The sequence below is a fragment of the Lycorma delicatula genome, chromosome 6, assembly GCF_047948215.1.
Source record: "Lycorma delicatula isolate Av1 chromosome 6, ASM4794821v1, whole genome shotgun sequence".
NCBI classification, from domain to species: Eukaryota; Metazoa; Arthropoda; class Insecta; order Hemiptera; family Fulgoridae; genus Lycorma; species Lycorma delicatula.
The window spans coordinates 40182290-40203710 of NC_134460.1; the positions used below are offsets into that span (position 1 = coordinate 40182290).

Sequence of the window (21421 nt, forward strand, 5' to 3'; positions counted from 1 at the left end):
AAATGCAATTTTATAAACAAACATTTTAAGGATTCTATCTAATATTTCTTTGTGTATGTGCATAGGTTCATTTATTTGGCTTCCGTCACTACACATGAATAATCTGATTGGCTGTCTGCAATCACGCTATAAATATTTTTGTTAGTAGTAGGGATAAGCATTTTTACATAAATTAGAGGTTCAATGACGCGTTGTTCATTAGTTTGGTTTTGTGGTGTCTTCTATTCGCTTCGAAACCTCACATTTACAGCACTGTACAATCAGGTCAGGTCGTCTTTATTGCGGTAAGATTTTAAAATTTTTTACTTAAATTTTTAATAAAAAATTACAAAATCGACTAATGTCAATAAGATAATTAATGTTTTCCTTCATATACTCGTAAATACAAATATTTTCATTAAGTTTGTACTGTACTGACAAAAGCCAAAAATAGTATTTGGGTTTTCCATTTCGTAAATTAGTTCTTATTATTTTGTGATAATTTAAATTATAAAATGAATTCATTTATGTTCTATTTTGATAATTTTCTAGATTAATTTTTAATAGTTATTAATAGTAAAAGTCAAATAGATTCAAAGTTTAACCGCACTAAAAATATATTTATGGCAACGCGCTGCTGTTCATTTAATATTTTCTTTTAAATGTTCTTTAAAAATATTTCATTTTTTAACAGAAATTTTTGTAAATAAGAATATATATATTTCACGATTGGTAGTAAATTTTAATGAAAAAGAACAAAAGAAATACTGCAACAGAAGTTTGTGGTTTAAAATAAAATAAAACTACTTTTATTGCGGAATTAATTTCTTTCTACTAACAAACTTATATATTTTAATTACTACATTAAAAAAAAAATTGATGTGGACCCACATGACTTCCTTGTACGCCTACTAAATTACATATACACATTTTTTTTTAAATTAAAAGTATATAACGTTTTATTTCATTAATAACTTCTGATATTTTTTCATATTTTTTATTGTTATTAAATTATTGACTGTAAAACGTTTTTACAATCTGAGGTTAATAATTATTAATAAATCAATATATTTAAATTAAAAAAGAAAAAGTTAAAAAAAGGAGATTAAGTCTGATTTAAACCGATGTGCTTTCCCTTTGATCCAAATATTTCATTAATTAAAATTTTATTTGGCTATAACTGGAACCGGTGAAAATAAGTACCACTTATGATATATTGTTGAAAAGCTCTCGATGATGGCTTATTACTGCAGTTAAGCAAAAGTCCAAAATACACATTTTTTGGATTATGAGCTTTTTTGGACACTTTTGGTTCTGTCGATTGGCCTCAAAAGGGTAGGTGCACAATTAGATATAACAAAAGTTCTAAATCCAAAATTTCAACATCCTACGGCTAATCGTATTTGAGTTATGCGAGATACAGACGTCACGCCGAAATTAGTCAAAATGGATTCAGGGATGGTCAAAATGGATATTTCGTTGAAATCTGAAAACCGAAATTTTTTGCGATCACAATACTTCCTTTACTTCGTACAAGGAAGTAAAATGAAACTATAAATAATTGAGAATCATGTGTTTCTATTATTTAACAAATCTCATTTTTGGTGCTTGTTAACAGTTGGTCGTAGAAGGAGCTTGCTAGCTTTTAATTCTGGTTATAAAAACTAGAAATCTTTATATATTGTTCTATTACCGTTTTATTTAAATTATTTAAAATTTACTATTTTTAAGTTTTCAAGCTATTTTCTGTTTTCACTTACTTTGTATCTTCAAAGAATATTCTGTATCGGTTGTAGAAATAAAATTGTGGACAACTAAATTATATTTTCAAACTAATTCCCCGGAGACATTCATAGTTTTATTTATCCTATCAAAACGATTTCAATAGTATTTTAAAGTTATTAAATGCGAAATAAATAATTAGTTCCTAATTATACAAACTTTATTAACGGTAAGTATTGTTAAGCATAAAAATCGGTCAATTGCTTAACATTGGGTGCACACAGGAATGAACAAATTGGAACATAACAGACAGACCTACCAACGAACGCATCATGCATGCTACTTGTCAGCGGTATAAGTCGTCTGCCTACTACTACAGACTTGTACTATTACAACAGATGCGTGAAAAATGTTAATAATTTAGTTTGTTAGGTGTCCCCCTACAGAAAATGCAGATAATTAAAATGTGGATGTGCGATATACTTAAATAATTTGTAAGTATTGTTAGCAATAGTACTCCAAATAAAGAAATATCAGCGTTCCAACTTTTTTTTTTATTAACCTCCAGGACCACCGTTAGATATTAACTTTAGAGGATGAATAAAAATTTTTTGTAGTTGTGAAAATGCCATGATTGATCGGAATTCGAACCCGGGACCTCCGGGTTCGAAAGGCCGAGTCGCTACCACTCGCGTCGTGGAGGCCGGCAACGTTTTTTTTTTTTTTTTTTTTTTTAAAGGCGGTTATTTTTATACGGATTTAAATACTAGATTGTGGGTACCGGTATTCTTTGGTGGTTGGGTTTCAATTAACCACACATCTCAGAAATAGTCGACCTGAGACTACAAGAATATACTTACACTCATACACATTCTCTGAAGTAATACCTAACGGTGGTTCCTGGAAGCTAAACAGGAAAAAACTGTTCCAGCTTGAAGCATCATAACCGCACGCTAACTGGTGTCGCTCAAATTTTTTGGACCATAGCGCGATTCAAGAACGAGTCAACCGATCTTCACCAGATTTTCATATGCACAACTTCAGATACACTACTAGGGCATATTTAATTTCAGTAAAATTGATCGTATTTTTTGGAGGTTTTTAGAGCCATACAATTTTTATATAGTCCTATAAATATATAAGGAAACTCAAAATCTAGGTGAATGATATTTTCGTACACCTCATACCTCAAAACGTAAAGAAATTCATTTTTCCCCCCCACTCCCAACATACAACTGAAGTAATACCTTACTTTTCTTAGAAAAGCCGGAGAAATTTTCTTCGCGATCCCACCGTCCTAAATAAATAAATAAATTTTTTATGCTGTTTTTTTAATATTTTTATATAAAAATAGAGAATTGTCTGTAAAAAAATGTAGATCCTGATGTTTAGGTTGTTTCAACAGAGTACTTTGAGATTAGGCCACTTAATGTTTCAAATTTTAAATGTGACTTTCTTTTATAGTTTTTATATTATGAAAAAAATCATGGAAGTGGATGCATTGTAGAGTAAATTCCTAAAATCAGAGATAAACACATTTAGTTTTAATGTGGTTAATAATAAGGTTATGTTGTGCTCGTGTTAAGTTGTTTTATTATTGAAAAATTTCAATTTATCTATCTGTATTTCATAAATTTTATTTCATGTAATAAATTTATAAAGATATTAAACCCATGTCATGTTGTTGACCTTCCTGAATGGTTGATAGTTAACCTAGTATTTTATGAAAAAGACACTTTTAACCGATGCATCAGTTGGTTATATATGCTTACTTCCGCTTGGGAAATGTTTCAAGTGTAACTATTATCTGAATCGGAATAGCCTCATCAGAGTAGCTTAGGCTTTAGTTGATAGTAGCAATGATGGATTTTATATTGTCGCGGTCCTTTGCTTTATTGTAATTGCACATGACACACAAAAGTAGCCTAAAAATACGTCATTACTGTGTTCCTTTAAACTTTTTTTGTGTGTTTTTAAATAAAATATAATGATGTGGTCTTCATGAGTATTGTAAAATTTATTAATTTTGTTTTTTTAATCCAGCTTACAATTACCTTTGAAATATCAAAGATGGCTACTAATAAATTCATTCTCTTGATTTCTATCATATTGGCAGCGGAGACTGTTGAGTGTACATCGACTAGTATGGTGTAAGTCAGTTTATCTATATCCGTATTTAATTGATAATTGAAATGAAAAAATAAATACTAATGATAAATTAATCTACTCTCTGTTCATTCTAAGGAGATATCGCTTAAACACACTGCAGACGACAGAGCGCTGTGGAGCAGTATGCCTAAAAAATATTACATACTAAACTTAAAATATTTTGTAGTTTCTCACAAAATGTTATATTCGCTTTACACTTAATTTAATTTATTTATTTAACTATAATTGTAATTACTATTACAATTATAATAATTATAATTGTAATATATACAATGTAATTTGTAATTGCTAAGTAATTATAATTACTTACAGTTCCTATTGTAATTACTATTATAATTTATTTAATTTACTTTAAACTAAACGTATAACCTTTTAATCCCTCACAAAATTTTTAATATGATAAAACCTAAGAAAACAATAATAACCCGACCGATAACTACCATATTATTAAAAATAATTTAATAGATAAAATATATGACTTGAACAAAAACTTATCGAAAAAAGGCGTTGATACGCCTTTTTCAAGCAGGATTTTAACGTCTTTCATTTTATATATATTATTATTTCGGGCAATATAGCCTTTTACGTGGCTCCACACTAACTCAATCGGATTAAGGTTACAGCGATAGGGGGGAGCCTTAACACCATATGACCTTACGTTTCAGCCAAATCGTCGATTAAAAATTTATTAAATTTGTCACGAGTGTGTTCAAGGAGTTCTGCCTTTAAACTGTTTTCTCCAAAGTGGATATTTTTTTATCGCAGCCATAAAGCAATTTCTTGTTTTCTCCATGAACTGTTTGGAATATTTTTCGGTTTTACACTATGGTACGGAGCATTGCCCATTACAACAATACTATTTTCGGGTAATAACGACAATACGTTTTCAAACCACTTCCTAAAAATATCTCCGTTCATGTCATCCTGGTAGTCTCCAGATTTTTTGGATTCAAAAACAAGTAATCCCTCCTCTAAAAATCCATTTTCATTGCCAACATGTACCACAATTGCTTTCCTTTATTTTTTGGAGGTTGCAGGCCCGTGCTTAATCCTGACAGAAATTCTATTTTTACCGATCTAATAATTGTCGTATCACCAAATCCTTGAAGTGGTGTTGCCTTCATTTACCCATGTCTCATCCAAATAAAATATATTTCTATCCGTTTTTTTATAATTTGCTATTTAAAAAAAATAATAATAAGTACGCCGCCGCCCAATTATGATCTCTTCTCGATCAACATTAAACACTTTTTTATTTTTTTTATAAATTTAAAATCCATCGACAACAATAATTTGTATAAAATAGTGCGTCGAATCTTTGGTAAACTCTTGTCACAGTTTATTACAGCCTGCAATTTTTTTAAGGTTGGTATTTCATTTCGAAAAAAGAAATTATATACAATCTTATTACATTTTTGTCAAATTCATCCCATTTTCCTAGCACAGGTTTTCCACGTTTTCTATTTTTAACAGGAGTTTCTACCTTTCCTTACCTATTTATTTTAGTCCGTAATCTATAATACTACTAATCGACACACCAGTTAATTCAGAAGTAAGTTTCACTACTTCTTTTTTAACCAACGTAGAATTTTTCTCCAGCAGTTGATTGAATACGTTAAAAAGTATTTTTTTCACCACTTCGCAAACGTTTCCCTTTTCTGTGCTTATTGAAAGATGTTTCAGAATTATCAGCCATATAGATAAACTATTCGAATAAACATACAGGTTAATCACACTATCAAATCTCACAGTAATCACACGGTAACCGAATATACACAGTCACGCGTACCAAAAAAAGTACTGAAACACAGAACTACAATTAAAAGAAGATTAAAAATATCCAGTATGGAATATGAGAATTCATACTGTTATTTTGAAATCTGTAAACAACTATGTTTTGTTTTTAAACATCCGGAAGTTGCAACTGCTCGGCGCGTACAGTAGTGTGCTGTATGTATGGACGCACTACCACACTCGCAGTTTATTTCATATATTCTAAGAATGAACAGATTATAAGTGTTTCTTTAAATAAAATACCTAGGGGTAAGCTGTTGTGTAATAAAATCTGTTTAGGTATTTATTCATAGTATTATTTGATATTATTTTTTTTGAGATATCATTAGTCATTTGACTACTCTTATTATATTAAGTGGTGTGAAGGCCACGCCGCTTCAAGAATTTGGTGTGATACGACAATTCCATCGGTAAAAACGGAATTTCTGTCAGGATTAAGCACGGGCCTGCAACCTCCAAAAAATAAAGGAAAGAAATTGTGTTACATATTGACAATGAAACTGAATTTTTAGTTATGACTTTTGTTATGATATTCTCTGAATTAACACCTTTTTTCGATATTCTCATTTTAAATTTGTTATGAGGATGTTGAAAATTTAGAGGGTGAAAATGTTGAAAATGAAGAGGTTGTTAGGCAAGTAGGAGGAGATAAAATCATATTGTGTAAATTTGGGTGTAAGCAATATATAATGGCATCCATGTTTAGTTTTATATATTCTGTTGTAGAAGAAATACAAAGGAGAAAACTATAGAGGACATGAATTCAAACATTTATTAAAAGAACGTAATTTTGGATTCAAAATATAATCGATGACAAGGTTAAAAGATGAGCTAACAATGCAGAAGAATTGAAAATATCATAGAATTAGTTAAAGGATCGACTAAAAAGATATATATTTTAGTTAAAATGTGAAATAAAGTTAAAACTCGTGCTTTAGTTTTTTATTTACCTAGGAACTAACTGTTAACTGTCGAACTGTATTTGTACAGAATTGTGCAATTCTGGAGCAAGTATTCACTTGGATTTTAGAATCTGAATTCCTGTTTAAAAGTATTACTATAGAATCTGATGAAGACTATCTAACATGAGTCAATTATACATTCATAAAAACTATATTTATTTGAAGCCATTGAAGTTCTTTTAAGTACTAAAGCCAACTGTATTCAGTTTAACCGAATAAATAAAAAATGTCAATACAGGTAATACTTTTTAGTATTATCAGATAATAACTTAGTAAAATGTCCGCTTAAAAATGCTATAGTCTAATGGTACTTAATTTAAATTTCTATGTACACAGAAACAAGTTCAGAATTAGTTTTTACCGATTACCTTCTCTTTCGCCCTTCCAGCTTGTTTTTGGACAGATTTGGCAATCAAAGAGCCCTTGCTTTCCGCTATCTTCTGAACGCTACTGAAAAAACAACTAAACCATTTTCATATTCCTTCCGCTGACTACACTAGAAAAGGAAACGAACAAGGAACGTTCCGTACACACGCCGAGTAAAAAAAAAAAAAAACTACCTTCCATGCCAGGGTCGAAACTGTGGGAGCAACAGTGCTCTCTCTTCCTCGCAGCCATGCATGCCAGCTTCCTATGTGCGCATGTGCATAACAGCCAAACACCACGCCACTGGAACTGTGAAGCGCACAGTTCCATACAACGATTTTTGTATCTTTTTCATAAACTGGGGAATGGCTACTCACATTAAGGTTAAGGATTATATATTGTACAAGTATAAAGAAAGAATTAAAGAAAAAAGGATTTATTATATTAAATGTTATCGATAATATCAAGTGGAAGTAGGGGGTGCTGCAGTTCCACAGTACCAATACGCGAGCAATCGCTGTGTATTTTAATATTAACTTTCACAAGTACCATCTTAGTGAACATTGTAAGCAACCATTAATGCTGCTAGAAAAAAAAACATTTCTAATATACTGCACACGCTTTAATGTATCAAAGTTAAAAGAATGATTAAGACAAATTAATGCTTTTTAAATACATAATATATTACATATATTTTGTTTTCCACTTATCAGGAGAAGTTTCATCCTTTATAAAATTATAAAACCAAATATTGATTCATGTTTTCAGAGAGGATGATGATGTTGATGCAACAGCTTGTCATTGTGGGATGGTGCAAACTGAAAAAGATGAAAAATTTACGCCAATAAATTATGATGAGAAGACAAGTTGTCCAAAGTTTACGCCGATAAATTATGATGAGAAGACAACTTGTCAATCTTGCAATAATTTGGTATATATTAATTCTTTTTTTGGAATGTTAAGTATTTTCTTCTTTTCTTTTCTTTATGAATTAATTAACCACACAAGCTTGCAGCTTGTGTATGGGAGTATGGAAATGTAAATTTTGTATTGTATGATAAATCCCGTGCCTAACCAAATTGAATCAGGACCTCCGGATGAAAGGACAAAGATGCTACTTCTCTACCAAGAAAATCTTCATTATTTAGGTTTTGGTTTTTTTTTTACTAAATTAAGTATCTGAGGATTATTTATTTATATCAATAAAATTTATGTCTTTACACAATAAGTTATTTTCGTGTTAATTTTAAATTTTATTAGGGTTTAAAAAAAATCCTGAAAGAATAAAACAAGTTAAATATATCTGAGCAAGATAAAATTCAATTTCTTAAAAACAGGATGTAAAAGGATTAAACGTTGAGTTTTGATATCTTTGAAACTGTATTTGAGAGTATCATAATGCTCTCATAGAGCACACTTAATTGTAAAAGCTAAATTTGTAGCAAAAGCTCACTTAGATTCATGTGATGGTTTTATAACTTAAATCCTTAAAATAAAGTTTAATGTAGTCACTTTCAAAATATTTTTATAAAATTATAATTTACATTATAATGTTAATTGCCACTCAAATTTCAGCCACTTGAAGTAGAGATTAATAAATATTATGAGCCAATATTTCAGTTGCTGCTATTTGTTTATGGTTCATTCTGAGTGCTTCTTTTTGTGACTTTATTTCATTAACTATTTAGTTTAACATAGTATATCTTGTAAGAAATATTTAAATTTTGCAGTAGCATGGAAATAAATCGGGACTTAGGGAATTTATTTGTTTATTTCTATGTTGTGGCTACACTGCATGACCATACCCATTCTTTAAGTTGTCTGTGTAATGTGAGGTTATTGGTGATAATTTATCAATTTTCTTATTGTAAATAGCGTTTTGTGAAAGTTTATTTCATTTTTTATTAAGAAATCATATTTTTTTACTGTGTCTTGAATATATAATAATGGACATAAATCCAAGGAAGCATTTGATAATTGTTACTTTTTCCAAGCAAACTAGTATATTACGATAAGTAATTTCAGAGTGTGTTAGTAGACTAGGGACAATGAATAGTATTTTAAAACAGTTTAAAGAACTGTTCCTTTTCATCTCAGAGGAAAGGTAAATGTAATCGTAAGAGAAAAACTACTCCAATACATTTTTGGTTGTTAGTGAGAAAAAGTAAACTTGATCCAAAATTATGTGGTATAGACTTAAGTTCAGAATTAGCAGCCAGTGGAATAGATTTACATGTGATAACTGTTACGAGGTGTGTGAGAAAAGTAATGAGATTGGTAACACTGCGAGCAATCTGGCAACGCTGTGTCTACCGGTCTCTGTTAGACCGGTTTGTTAATCCTTTCCACACGCTCAGTACGAGTTTCAACTCCGTTCAGCCAACACATTTTTGATAGCGCCATCAATGAAGTTGTGTTTTTGTTGTGTGTTACGAAAATGGAGCATCGGAATTTAGAGCAACGTTGTGCAATCAAGTTTTGTGTTAAACTTGGGGAATTCGTAAGTGTGACTTTTGAAAAGTTGAAACAGTCCTATGGGGAACATTGCTTATCAAGAGCACAAGTTTTCCGCTGGCACAAATCATTTTTGGAAGGCCGAGAATACGTTGAAGATCAACCTCGCTCAGAGAGATTTTCAACTTCAAAATCTGACGAAAACGTTGGCGTGTGAGGGTTTTTGTGGGATCAGACCGTCGTTTAACAATAAGAATGATGAGTGAACAGTTAAATTTAAACGCTTTCACTGTACATCAAATTTTGACACGATTTGGACAAGCGAAATTGAAGCCGAAAAACCTCAACAGAACAGAAGGAAAATCGAATAAACGTGTGCGTTGATCTTCTTGAGAGGATTGACAATGACCAAGAATTCTTCAATCGTGTATGACAGGTGATGAGTACTGGATATTTGAGCACGATCCTGAAACAAAGCGGCAAAGCAAAGAGTGACACACTACGTCATCTCCTCGACCGAAAAAATGTCGAATGAGCAAATGAAAGATCAAAACCGTGCTTATCTGCATTTTTGACAGTAGGGGTATCGTGCATAAAGAATTTGTTCTTCCAGGACAAACTGTCAACCAAGTGTTTTACAAACAATTCCTTGAAAGGCTCAGGAAAAGTGTGATTTGCGTGAGACCAATCACTGCAGACAAGTGGATGATTCATCATGACAATGCTCCGTGTTCACACGGCCATTTCCATCACGGAATTTTTGACCTCAAAACGCATTCCTACGGTTCCTCAATCCCTTCTATTAGCCTGATTTGGGTCCTTGTGACCTTTTCCTTTTCCCAAAATTGAAACATGTCTTAAAAGGCCGTGATTTTGGAACTCTGAAGAACATTCCAAAGACTGTGACTGGCCGGTTAAAAACCCTACCAGTTGAAGCCGTACAGCGCTGCTACCAGGAGTGGGAACAACGACTCCACCGGTGTATGACTGCCCAAGGGAACTACTTTGAAGGGGACAATATTGTTGTTTAAAAAAATAAAAACTTTGGCAAGTAAAAAGTCAGCCTCATTACTTTTCTCACACACCTCGTATAAGCATACTTCTTTCAGATGGATGGAAAGCTTGTTGGACAGCTAAAAAGCAACTTTTAACACTAGCAATGTGCAAAACTCTTGTGGGCCAAAGCAAATACTAACTGGACCAAAGAAGACTGGAAAAATGTGTTATGCTTTCTGATGAGTTACATTTTTATGTTCAGGTTCCATACATTAATAAAATATCAGATGAAAATACATCACCAGCACGTATCAAACAATCGATTAATATCTCAGAAAAAAATGTTTTGGGGTTATTTCACATTTGAAGGCTCTTGTTCATTACTCCCAGTAGATGGTATGTTGAAAAGTGATTGGTATATCAAAATTCTCAAGGAAAGGGATGTGAACCAACTTAACAAATTCCCACAAGGCAGGTGAGTGTTTGAACAAGATTTGCAAGTCATGCTGCCAAAAAAGTGGAAAAAGTTTTTGAAGAATGAAACTAAATTAAAGTGCTTCTGTGGACAGGCAACTCCCCAGATTTAACCCAAATTGAAAATCTTTGATGCATAACAATTTTGAAAATAACAATCAGAAAATCTATCACGCATAACTTTTTTTCCTATCAATCCTGTTAAAATAAATCAATAAATCTTGTTGCAATTTATGTAGCTAATTTTTTCAGTGCTACCATGATGTTGAAAAAAATTTAAGACAAAAGATTGGTCTGAAAGTTATGAAAAAAAAAAATTTTCTTCACCGTCTGGCAGATAGATAGGGACAGTAGTGGGAATCCTGATATTCTATATGTTGCATCACATTAGATGATGTTATATGGTCTTTTGTAGGGCAGATAAACATAAGATAAGACATATAGCACCGTTAATAAAATTAAAAAAAAATTGAGTTATCTCGTCTTTAACCTTTCAGACCCCAATATATTTTATATATAATAATCAGCATCAGTAAGGAGTGTGAGAATCTTATAATTCTATATATGTGCGGCAAATAGATGAAGAAATTGTGTTTTTTTGGAAAAATTGGATCATTTGGAAAAATATAGCTGAACGAAGAGATAGACTTATAGGTCACATATTAAGGCATCCTGGAATAGTCGCTTTAATATTGGAAGGACAGGTAGAAGGAAAAAATTGTGTAGGCAGACCACGTTTGGAATATGTAAAACAAATTGTTAGGGATGTAGGATGTAGGGGGTATACTGAAATTTTCATTTCAGTATACGACTAGCACTAGATAGGGAATCTTGGAGAGCTGCATCAAACCAGTCAAATGACTGGAGACAAAAAAAAAATATGTGCATCACATTACATTGTCTTGATGTAGATTCCATTTTTTTTTTTAAATAATTATTTTCTAAATAATTTACTGTTAAATAATATCTATGTTCAGATTAATTTACACACTATTGTACTGTAAGTATGTAGGAAGTTAAAAATAAAACAAAAAATAATAACATAATACCGATCTATGGTGGAATGGTAGCATCTTGGCCTTTAATGTAGAAGTCTCTGTTTCAAATCCTGATCAGGCATGGTACTTCTCATATACTACAAATTTCCATTCTCTCATTCTCATGCACAAGCTTCTTTGTTGTAACCTGTGGTGAATTAATTCATCAGTCAAAGAAAAAAACAACAGCAAACTTAATTTTATTGATAAAGATAAATTTCTATACCGTTCATTAAATGATAAGAGTATATAATTATCGATTACTTTTAATACAAATTGTCTTATTTTTATAGAAGATTATTTAACTTTAAACTGAAAAAATCTGTAAAGTTAATCATTTGAAAAGAAAAAACCATTTAATGTAACCCATTGATGTAAATTAGATGAACTATTTATTTCAAGAGCATTAATCTTATTAAACAGTGTTGAATGTCTTCTTATGCCTTTATATAATGTAGTACTGACTAGATTCATTTTTATGATACAAAGCACATTTCATAATTTAGTATTCATGAATTTACCTGGATATTTATTATATGATTATTGAAGAAGGAAAAGTAAAAACAAAATATTTTTGTTAATTATTCTGTTGTATACTACCATAAGAGTCTGCATGTAAATGTTTGAATGTTTTTTTGACAGGATGAAGCAGTAAATACAGATATACCAAAGTTTTTATGTGCAAGAATGAAAGGATATAAAAATCTGAAGGTAAGTATATTTCAAAGTAACTTATGGAAATAAAACGAACATGCACCTATACAATTGTACATAAAAAATCTATGAATTCAATTACACCAAAAATGTATTATGTTTATTTATTACTGGCCAATTTGTGACTAAAATTGTCCACCGCTTTTAGAAACAAGTCTGTTGTATGGAAGGAAAGAATTTTGTCATTGAAGAAGTTGATGTTTGGAACAGACATAATCTGTGATTTTACATTAACAGTATTTATATTTTATTAAAAAAAACTTCTTATTAATGAATTTTATTTACAGTAATTTAAAAAATTGGCCATTTTAGTTCAATACTCGATTCAATAAACCTGTTGGGTTAGTCTAATGGTTAAACTTGTCATCGCAAACTCAGCTGATTTTCGAAGGTGAGAATTCTAAGGTTTGAGTCGTTTTAAAGGCAATTAATTGCTTTTATATGGATTTGAATGCTAAACTATGGATACCGGTATTCTTTAGCGGTTGGGTTTCAATAAACCACACGTCTCAGGAGTGGTTGGCCTGAGATTGTTCAAGACTACATGTTTGCCGGTACACTTACATTGCCCTATGTGTGCAGCTATGTCAGGCCTTGCAAGTCAGTAGCAATAATTGTAGTTGGTAGTCTATACACACACCAGACCTGGCAGTAGCTGGAAAACTGGTTGGAGTAAACAAGCTAGATTTAATAACATTCAAATTTTGCAACTAGTGATTTTAAAATTTTTGTCATTTATTAAACAAAATAAATTACATTTGAAGAAGGTACAACACATACTTCTTCTTTCATTGCTGTAACATAAGAAACTGGTTTGATTGTTCATTGCTCCAATTGCTTCATGATTGCAGCTTTTTGTAGATTCATAGTCTTGAACAGTAGATCTATCCAAACCAATTTCGTTATCCATCCTTTTCCAGTGTAGAATCATACAAGTGTTTTCTTCTCATAAGCTGTTAAAATTATACTTTATTGCACTCGGCTGTTGAAAAGCATAGAAATACCTTTCTATGACTCCTTATGACCAATTCATGCAAATTGGTTTGAAATATTAATAGAATGAATGCAATCATTTACTAACCGTTCTGCTGAGGCTCAACCCTGAGGTTTATTGTTACATAGGTTGAATAAAAAGGCTAGATCAATTTTAATAATTAAGTTTATCTTCATAATTATTTCATATTTTGTTGTATTTTATAATTAATAAATAAATTTACGAAAACCTTTGTTACCGATTTCAACGTTAGTGAGAACCGAAGTGTGAAGAACATTAAAAATAAAAAGTATGTACATTGAACAATAATACAAATTTAAATCTGGCAAGTCGAGAAAACAATGCAATGAGTTTCTCTTTATTTTTTCATCTTGACCGTGTGGGATTAGTGAGTTTCATCATTTTTTCTGATTAGCTTTGCACGCACTCCATAAAATCAAAACTTCTTGAGTGATTCTTTAGCGTGCTGCATTGATACAGTGAAACCTTTACAACACGGAAACCTCCTCAAAACGTAGTTTCTCAAATCCCGATTTTTTTTTTAATACAAATTGATCTCTTCAAAACTGAAAACTCCGCAATACAGAAAGGAAACGTAGATTTTATTTTTAATTTTACGTATTAATCTTGTCCCACCAGACGGAAAGGAAATTAAAAAAACGAAGAATTGTACATTCCCACTATTTGCAAATTATAAATCCAGTAGATGATTATTATAATTATAACATAGTACTGTAACTGTTGTTTAATTAAACGCAGTCACATTCTTGGCTCCAAACTTCCGGCATATAAGCCGACGGTCATTAATAAAATTTGATAGGGAGCGACAGCTTATGTAAGTAATTCATGTACAGTTCTGAGAATAATTTTATCCAGTGCCTTAAACAACGTGGTAAGCAGCAGTATAGTTTTCATTTTCTCGTAGAAGTAAATTGTTATAGTTCGCATTCTGTTTATCGTTTAAAGGACAAATTTAATTTAATTTCTAAAACGTACGTTAAAGAACTTAGTGAAAAGTCTAATTGTGGAAAAATACAAATTTAAAACATTTTAGAAATAAAGGTAAAAAAAAGGAAGAATGGTTGAGAGTGAAAGGATGCTGCTAATTGTAGATGGCAGACTAAAAGTAAAAATGAAGAAATAAATTCAGTTTTATTTAAAAGATTCACACACACAAAATCAAAAAATCTTCCTACTTCGGGGCCTATCCTGCAACAACAGGCGAAGGAAATTGTGGCTAAGGAGTTACTACATTTAGCGCTTCTGGTGGATGGCTAGAAAAAGTTTGTGAGCCGCTCTATTTCTTAAAATAAAATTTCAGGTGGAACTAAAGACGTAAACACAATAAATAGTTATAGACTGGAAAAATAAAATTGAAGAAATAACCGCACGTTTCGAACCAAAAAATATCGGTAATTGCGATGAAACCGGTTTATTTTTTCGAGCTTTACCGAACAAAACACTGCATTTCAAAAATGAAAATTGTATTAGAGGCAAACAATCCAAAGAAAGACTGACAGTTCTGGTGTGCGGTTTTGCGGATGGCACGTTACTTAAACCATTGGTGATAGGTAAATCTTGGAAGCCTAGTTGCCTCAAAAATGTTGTTCAATTACCACTTGACTGGTAGGCAGATAAAAAGTCTTGGATGACGTCTAATATAACGGAAAAATGGCTATAATTTAAATGAAAGAATGGCTAGTGAACATATAAATATTTTACCGTTTTTAGACAATGCGTCGTGTCCCCCTCATGAAAATTATTCTAACATAATACATGTGTTCTTTCCTTCTAGCACAACTAGTGTAACTCAACCAAATAGATCAGAGGGCTTATTAAAAACATAAAAATTCATTATCGGAAACATTCTGTAGTTCCCGATAAATGTACTTTGCGCAATACAACAATATTGCGTAAAGTTGAATTTCTGTTACAAGAAAATTGTCAAACATCGGTCCATGCTGAAGACTACGTGGGTTTGATAGCGATTTGGTAACCGAAGAAGGATTTCAGACTGTAGATGAAATTATTTTGTCCGAAACTAGCAAAATTTACGAAAGTTCAGAAGAAGTACAAGGAGAGGACACCGAAAACAAAATTAACGATCTCTAAGGAGCATTTGGTATGGTAGCACAGCTGGAGGAATTCGCGATTCGTATAAACAGCGATGATTTGCGACAGAATATGTTAACCGCTAGAAATATTATTTAAAACAAAAGTTCCAAGAGTAAATTATTGAAACAGAAAACTGTACTTGACTATTTTAGAAATGATTTTATTTTAGAATTAGTATTAAATCATGTTGTGTTTTAAGCTAAGTATATGTTTTCTAATTAAACGTAACCGTTAAATGAAAAATTACACTCTCTTTGAATGTAAGTGAACAATTTTTGAAAATTAGTGGTTAATGTTCTCTATATACAGTAAAATTTTCGGATTATTCCGAACGTTTATCCTTTGTCTAACTTCATTTTACATTTGTATAATTCATAGCACAGGACCTCACGATAAATTAGCTAGATTTTTAAAAAGTCTTGCAAGACGGAAACCTCTTCAAAACGGAATTCTTACTAGGTCGTCAGATTCCGTTTTCGGGAGGTTTTACTGCATCAACTTTGTTGTAAATACTTTCACAAGTTACATACTGATATTAAATTAAATAAATTTTACATTACAGAGAATTAATCTTAACTGTATTTGGCATTAAATTTACAATACTAAATAATTTAAATTTATTCTTGTTTTGAGTAATACTGTATCGTGTTGGAGAAGTACTTAGATTTATGTCCAATTTATATGTTTATAATTTTCTCTTTAAGAATTCTTTACAGTGTCAACATCTTTGATATTTTTTTACAGTTAGTGAAAAAAATAAAACAGGCCACTTTACGTGGGATTAAAATTAAAAAAAGCTTAATGTGAAAAAATATGGCTGCTTAAACTAAACAATATATTTTTCTAGAAAGTTGCATTTATCTGGATCTGCCAGTTCTATAATATTACACCTAATGAAATAACTAAAACAATACATCCTCTATTTTTTTTTTTTAAACTACAGAGTTGTTTCAAGCTGGTTTAGAATTTGAAAACGTGTTCAGGACCATATTGCTTATATGATTCTATTACTGGTTAAATATCTACGTCTTTATATTTGAATCAATTTATTATCGATTACCAATAGTTTCTTCTTTCCTTTTCCATAAAATAATAGTAAATGTAATTAATAAAAACCACCTATGATACACCCAAAATAGCTTAATATGATGTATATGTAAATTAATATTTTTAAACTGTTCAATTTTTGTTATCTTTTGCTATTAATCTATATTATTATTTATGTAAAATATATAATGATTATTTATTACATTTTAGAGACTATGTAGAAATATTTGAAATAAATAAACCTAAAAACTTGAATTTCTAGAAAAGTATATTTATAGACACACTTAAAAATGAGTAGGTAAATTCTGAACATGATTACCTATTTAAATTGGCACACTTGTTTTAATAGCTATTTAATTTAACAACTATTATTTTATCTGTAACAATATAATTATTTGTCAAAGTTTAAAAATGTAAATGCAAAGATGCAGTAGTTCTATCTGGGCTGTTTGAAGCAGTGATAAGATTGCTAATAATATTGAGTAAGGGATAGTGTAACTAATAATGAATTGATAGATTCAGTAAAATAGATAAATTAGGAAGTTCATATTAAGCTTGCTAATTGGTGCAGTCGAAGGCAGTTTTTATTTATTTTTTTATACACAGATTATTTTTGCGATTGTACTTTTCACTATGGTAGTTTGCATTGATTATTTATGCAATTACAAATATAAATATATATATATGTCATGGTAAAACCCCGAATACCGGTAAATTCTAATATTTACAAAGTCACTTGTTAAAAATCCTAAAAAATCTTGAAAACACATTTATTTCGGTCTTTTACCAAATAGTTTTGGTCATTATTGACATTTACCATAGACTGTTGGTAAAAGTTGACAATTCTGTAATGAAATTCCTCTTTCCAATTTCAGAATTTCAGTGTGCTGCGGGTGAAAAATGAAACAGGTTTTTTTCAAAAGATTACAACAAAAGATTCAAAACATTAGTTGTAATCAAAAGATTACAACAAAACATTGAAAAGATTATAAAATCAACGTATAAAGTGAAGAATAAATATGAAATGATTTTGAAAGAATAAATCCTTTTCAAAGGATATAAAGCCTGTAGAATACAATTGAGGGCCTGAAAAGCAAAGGGGTTCAAGTGACGTTTCTTACATTTTGAGAAAAACTAGTCTAAAGTTACTTGTTTATAATAAATTCTGGGATAATCTTTTGCTGTTTACCAATTTATTTTTGGAATCTAGATATGTCTAGTTGTTTTTATGTATAAATATTATGAAATTTAATGAAGACTACATGTCTCAAAGTATTATTTTTGCGTTGCTTTGCAACCACTTAGACGCGTTTGCTGCTAAAAAGTTACTTGGACCTCTTTGGCTTTAATATGGTTTTAATAATAAAAACACTTAGTCAAGTATAAAAAGCTTTAATAAGACAGTAAGCAAAAGTCATTGTAATAACTTAAGTAACATATATATATTGTTAGACATTTCAGGTTAATTGAGCCCCCTAATAGTCTGGATCAAGCACACCATCATCATAATCTTCATCCTCTGCATCCTCTTCTGTGTCATCTCCTGCAGGTTGAGTTACAACTCTGATGCTCCATGAGGCAAGCTCCTGTAGTACTCATGATGAATAGGTGGTATGAAGGGCAACAGCCCTAGCAGGTCCTTGTATTTGGGTGTTTTGATGCTGATTGGACCTTCATACAAAGGTTTGAGCTGAACTACTGTCGTTGGCGGTCTGCTTCAGGATAGGTTGTAGAAAGTCAAGTCATCATTTACTGTTTCTTTGTAGTAAAGGGTAAGAGGAGATGTCTTTTCAAAGTGGAGCCATTGCATTTTCCTTATGCCTTTTACAGTTTTACCTTTCATGTGCTTGGACATTTCATCAATAGATTTAAAATCTTCCTGACTCATTTCAGTAACGGTAAATTTTCGGCTAGCCTTTGACACAAGAGTATACCAATCCTGAGGTACAAAAACAAAAGAGTTATTCTTCTTGCATTTCTCAATAAGAGCAAAATCTTGATCACATTCGAGAAATGAATGTCCACTTACTAAGAACTTGTGGTCTACTGTTTCTATTTGGGTGTTGCTGACAATGAAACACCAAAATTTCATAATGTTTTTGTTTTTGCCTCCAGCATTGTCACTGAAAGCGTCCAAGTGTTTAACAGAAAAAGGAAGTGCTTTTATATATTTTAAAAGACAAGACATAATCTCTTGTGAGCTTCTAGATCCCACACACTCTGGCCACATGAACATTGTAGCTGTTTTGTTGCTTAAGTTGTGCACTCCCAAATTGTATGTCCACAACTGACGTGAATCTAACAGTTCTGCTAGTAGTTTTTTATTTACAGGCAGAGGGATCCAAGTGTCACTTGTACTCCTTTGCCACTCAACAGATGTTTGTTTCTAGTGAGTAGTTATATCCACTGCCACCAGAAAGCATCACTGAACAGGCAAATCACTTGGATCTCTTTACAGCTAAACTTTCCTATGTTTCTAGTTTAGGTTGCACTGCTCAGATCCATTTGTCAAAAAAAATCACTTGGACCCCTTTGCTTCTCAGGCCTTCAATTACTATTAAGAATAAACGATTAACTTTTTTGTGTAAAAATTATTCTTAATAATATTAAATAAAATTCAATCACATTTTCTTAGCAGCATGTTTTTTTAATCATGGTGTTTTGTAAAAAGAAATACGAATTTTACGATAAACAGAAAACTGGAAGGCAATATTTTAAAAAACACAATTTTTAGTTATATTTTTTAGGTTTTTTATATCTTTCCTTAAGTTTTAAAATGGTTTGAACGAACAAAATGACTGTAATGAAAAACCTTCAATTGGGATTCAAAATTTTTTCCCGCAGCAAAAATTGAAAATAAATTGGGTTAAAAAACAATCCGGGTGTTAGACCCAGACTGTGTATTTACGAGTTAACTATTAATTGATTATTCTCACCTTTGAAAATGATTAATTTTAATGCAATTTTTGAACTGAAATCCCAAAATTGAGTAGAGCATTTTTAAATTCATGCTCTTTCCTATTTAGAAGTGATTTCGTTACACAATTGCCAACTTTACCAACAGAATATGGTAATTGTCAACAATGACTAGAACGATTTGGTAAAAGTCCGAATTAAATGTGTTGTCAAGATTTTTTTTGACTTTTACCAGGTAACTTGGTAAATGTTAGAATTTACCGGTAAAACTTAAGATTTACCGGTATTCGGAGTTTTACCGTAAGATATGTATTTTAAATTGTGCTGAAAAACTGATCGCTGCTAATTAGTAATTTACTTTCACCTATGTGTTCTTTTTCTTCTTTTGTTGTACTGTTATTTGCAATGATTTTATAAAGTGTTAAATTACTTTTGTCATAATGTATTGTGGTTTTTTTGTAAAATTACAGATATATTTTTTGGCTAATTAATTTATAATAAATATTAATTTGTTTGTTCAAATTATAGCCCTATACAAAACTTTTCTGTGAACAGGTTACAGTTTTCTCGGATAAATGCAGAGATATACCGTCGTCTACTATTGTTAAATTTGTCAGAAGACATATTTCACCAGTCCGATACTGTAGTACAGTACTTATTTGTTGTGAAGGTGAAGTTCCAACAGAGTGTTCTACAGAAAAAATATTTAGTCAGCAGGAGGTACATCCTATAACTGAACAATCTATTTAGCAGAAAGACTTAAGGTTGGAAACATGGAGCACTCATTATATTTTATTACGTTTTATTACAGATTACAAGTCCGTTTTACAATTTTTTTTAAATTTCGACAATCTAGCCAGAACATGGTGGAAAGCTTGCAACAGAAAACAAATCTGTTGGTTAATATATTTATCTTCTTACATATTAAAAAAAAATTAAATTTCTTATTTGATCTTAATTATAAATTTAAATCATGGCTTAGGTATTATAATTCAGCACGTAGTTTTTTTAAAGGTAATTATAAATAAATCGTAAAACAAAATCGTTGAAAAAAGTACAATATTTATTATTAATTACATTTAGAACATTAATCGGAATGGAAATAAATTACTTTTTCTTTCAATTCATATACTTTTCTTACTGTAGATATAGTATTAAATATTATTATTATTACTATTACTGACATAAATTGCTAGATATCTTTTGCATCTAATATTACATGACCAGCACATTTATTTTGTGCGAAACATTTAAATTATTATAATTTTAGCATTATAGTTTTAAAATTAGTAATAAGTTATTAGTTTGTAAGATTAAATGCGGAGAAAATGTCTGTCGATGTACTGATATAATTGAACTATCAGATGTATTAATATATAAAAATTTATTTTACGATCGTTAAAATAAATTCTTTTTATTATTAAAACATAACGCCCAGACCGTACACATTTAATATAGTGTTGGAAATTGGTTAAAAGGATTTGCTAAAAATGTATGTAGTGTTAAAAAATAATTTAAGAAATTACTTTAATGGTAAATCGTTATTATAAGATGCGTTTACAAACCAAAAGCTATATAAACAATAATTCGGTGATTAAATTTTTAAGGAACAATTAGTTATTTATAAACTGAACGACAAAAATCCTTTCCTATCCTATTTTCAATACAATTACTATGAACAC

At 30.7% G+C, this 21421-nt stretch overlaps 1 protein-coding gene across 1 annotated transcript; it reads left to right on the plus strand.

The window, feature by feature from the left end:
* Positions 1 to 214: 214 nt before the first annotated feature.
* Positions 215 to 20958, plus strand: LOC142326559 (uncharacterized). Its single transcript, XM_075369136.1, has 5 exons — positions 215 to 284; positions 3745 to 3851; positions 7761 to 7923; positions 12596 to 12664; positions 20295 to 20958. Exons 2-5 carry the CDS (start codon positions 3772 to 3774, stop codon positions 20487 to 20489), a joined length of 507 nt encoding a protein of 168 aa, XP_075225251.1. The 5' UTR covers positions 215 to 284; positions 3745 to 3771; the 3' UTR covers positions 20490 to 20958.
* Positions 20959 to 21421: the final 463 nt, after the last annotated feature.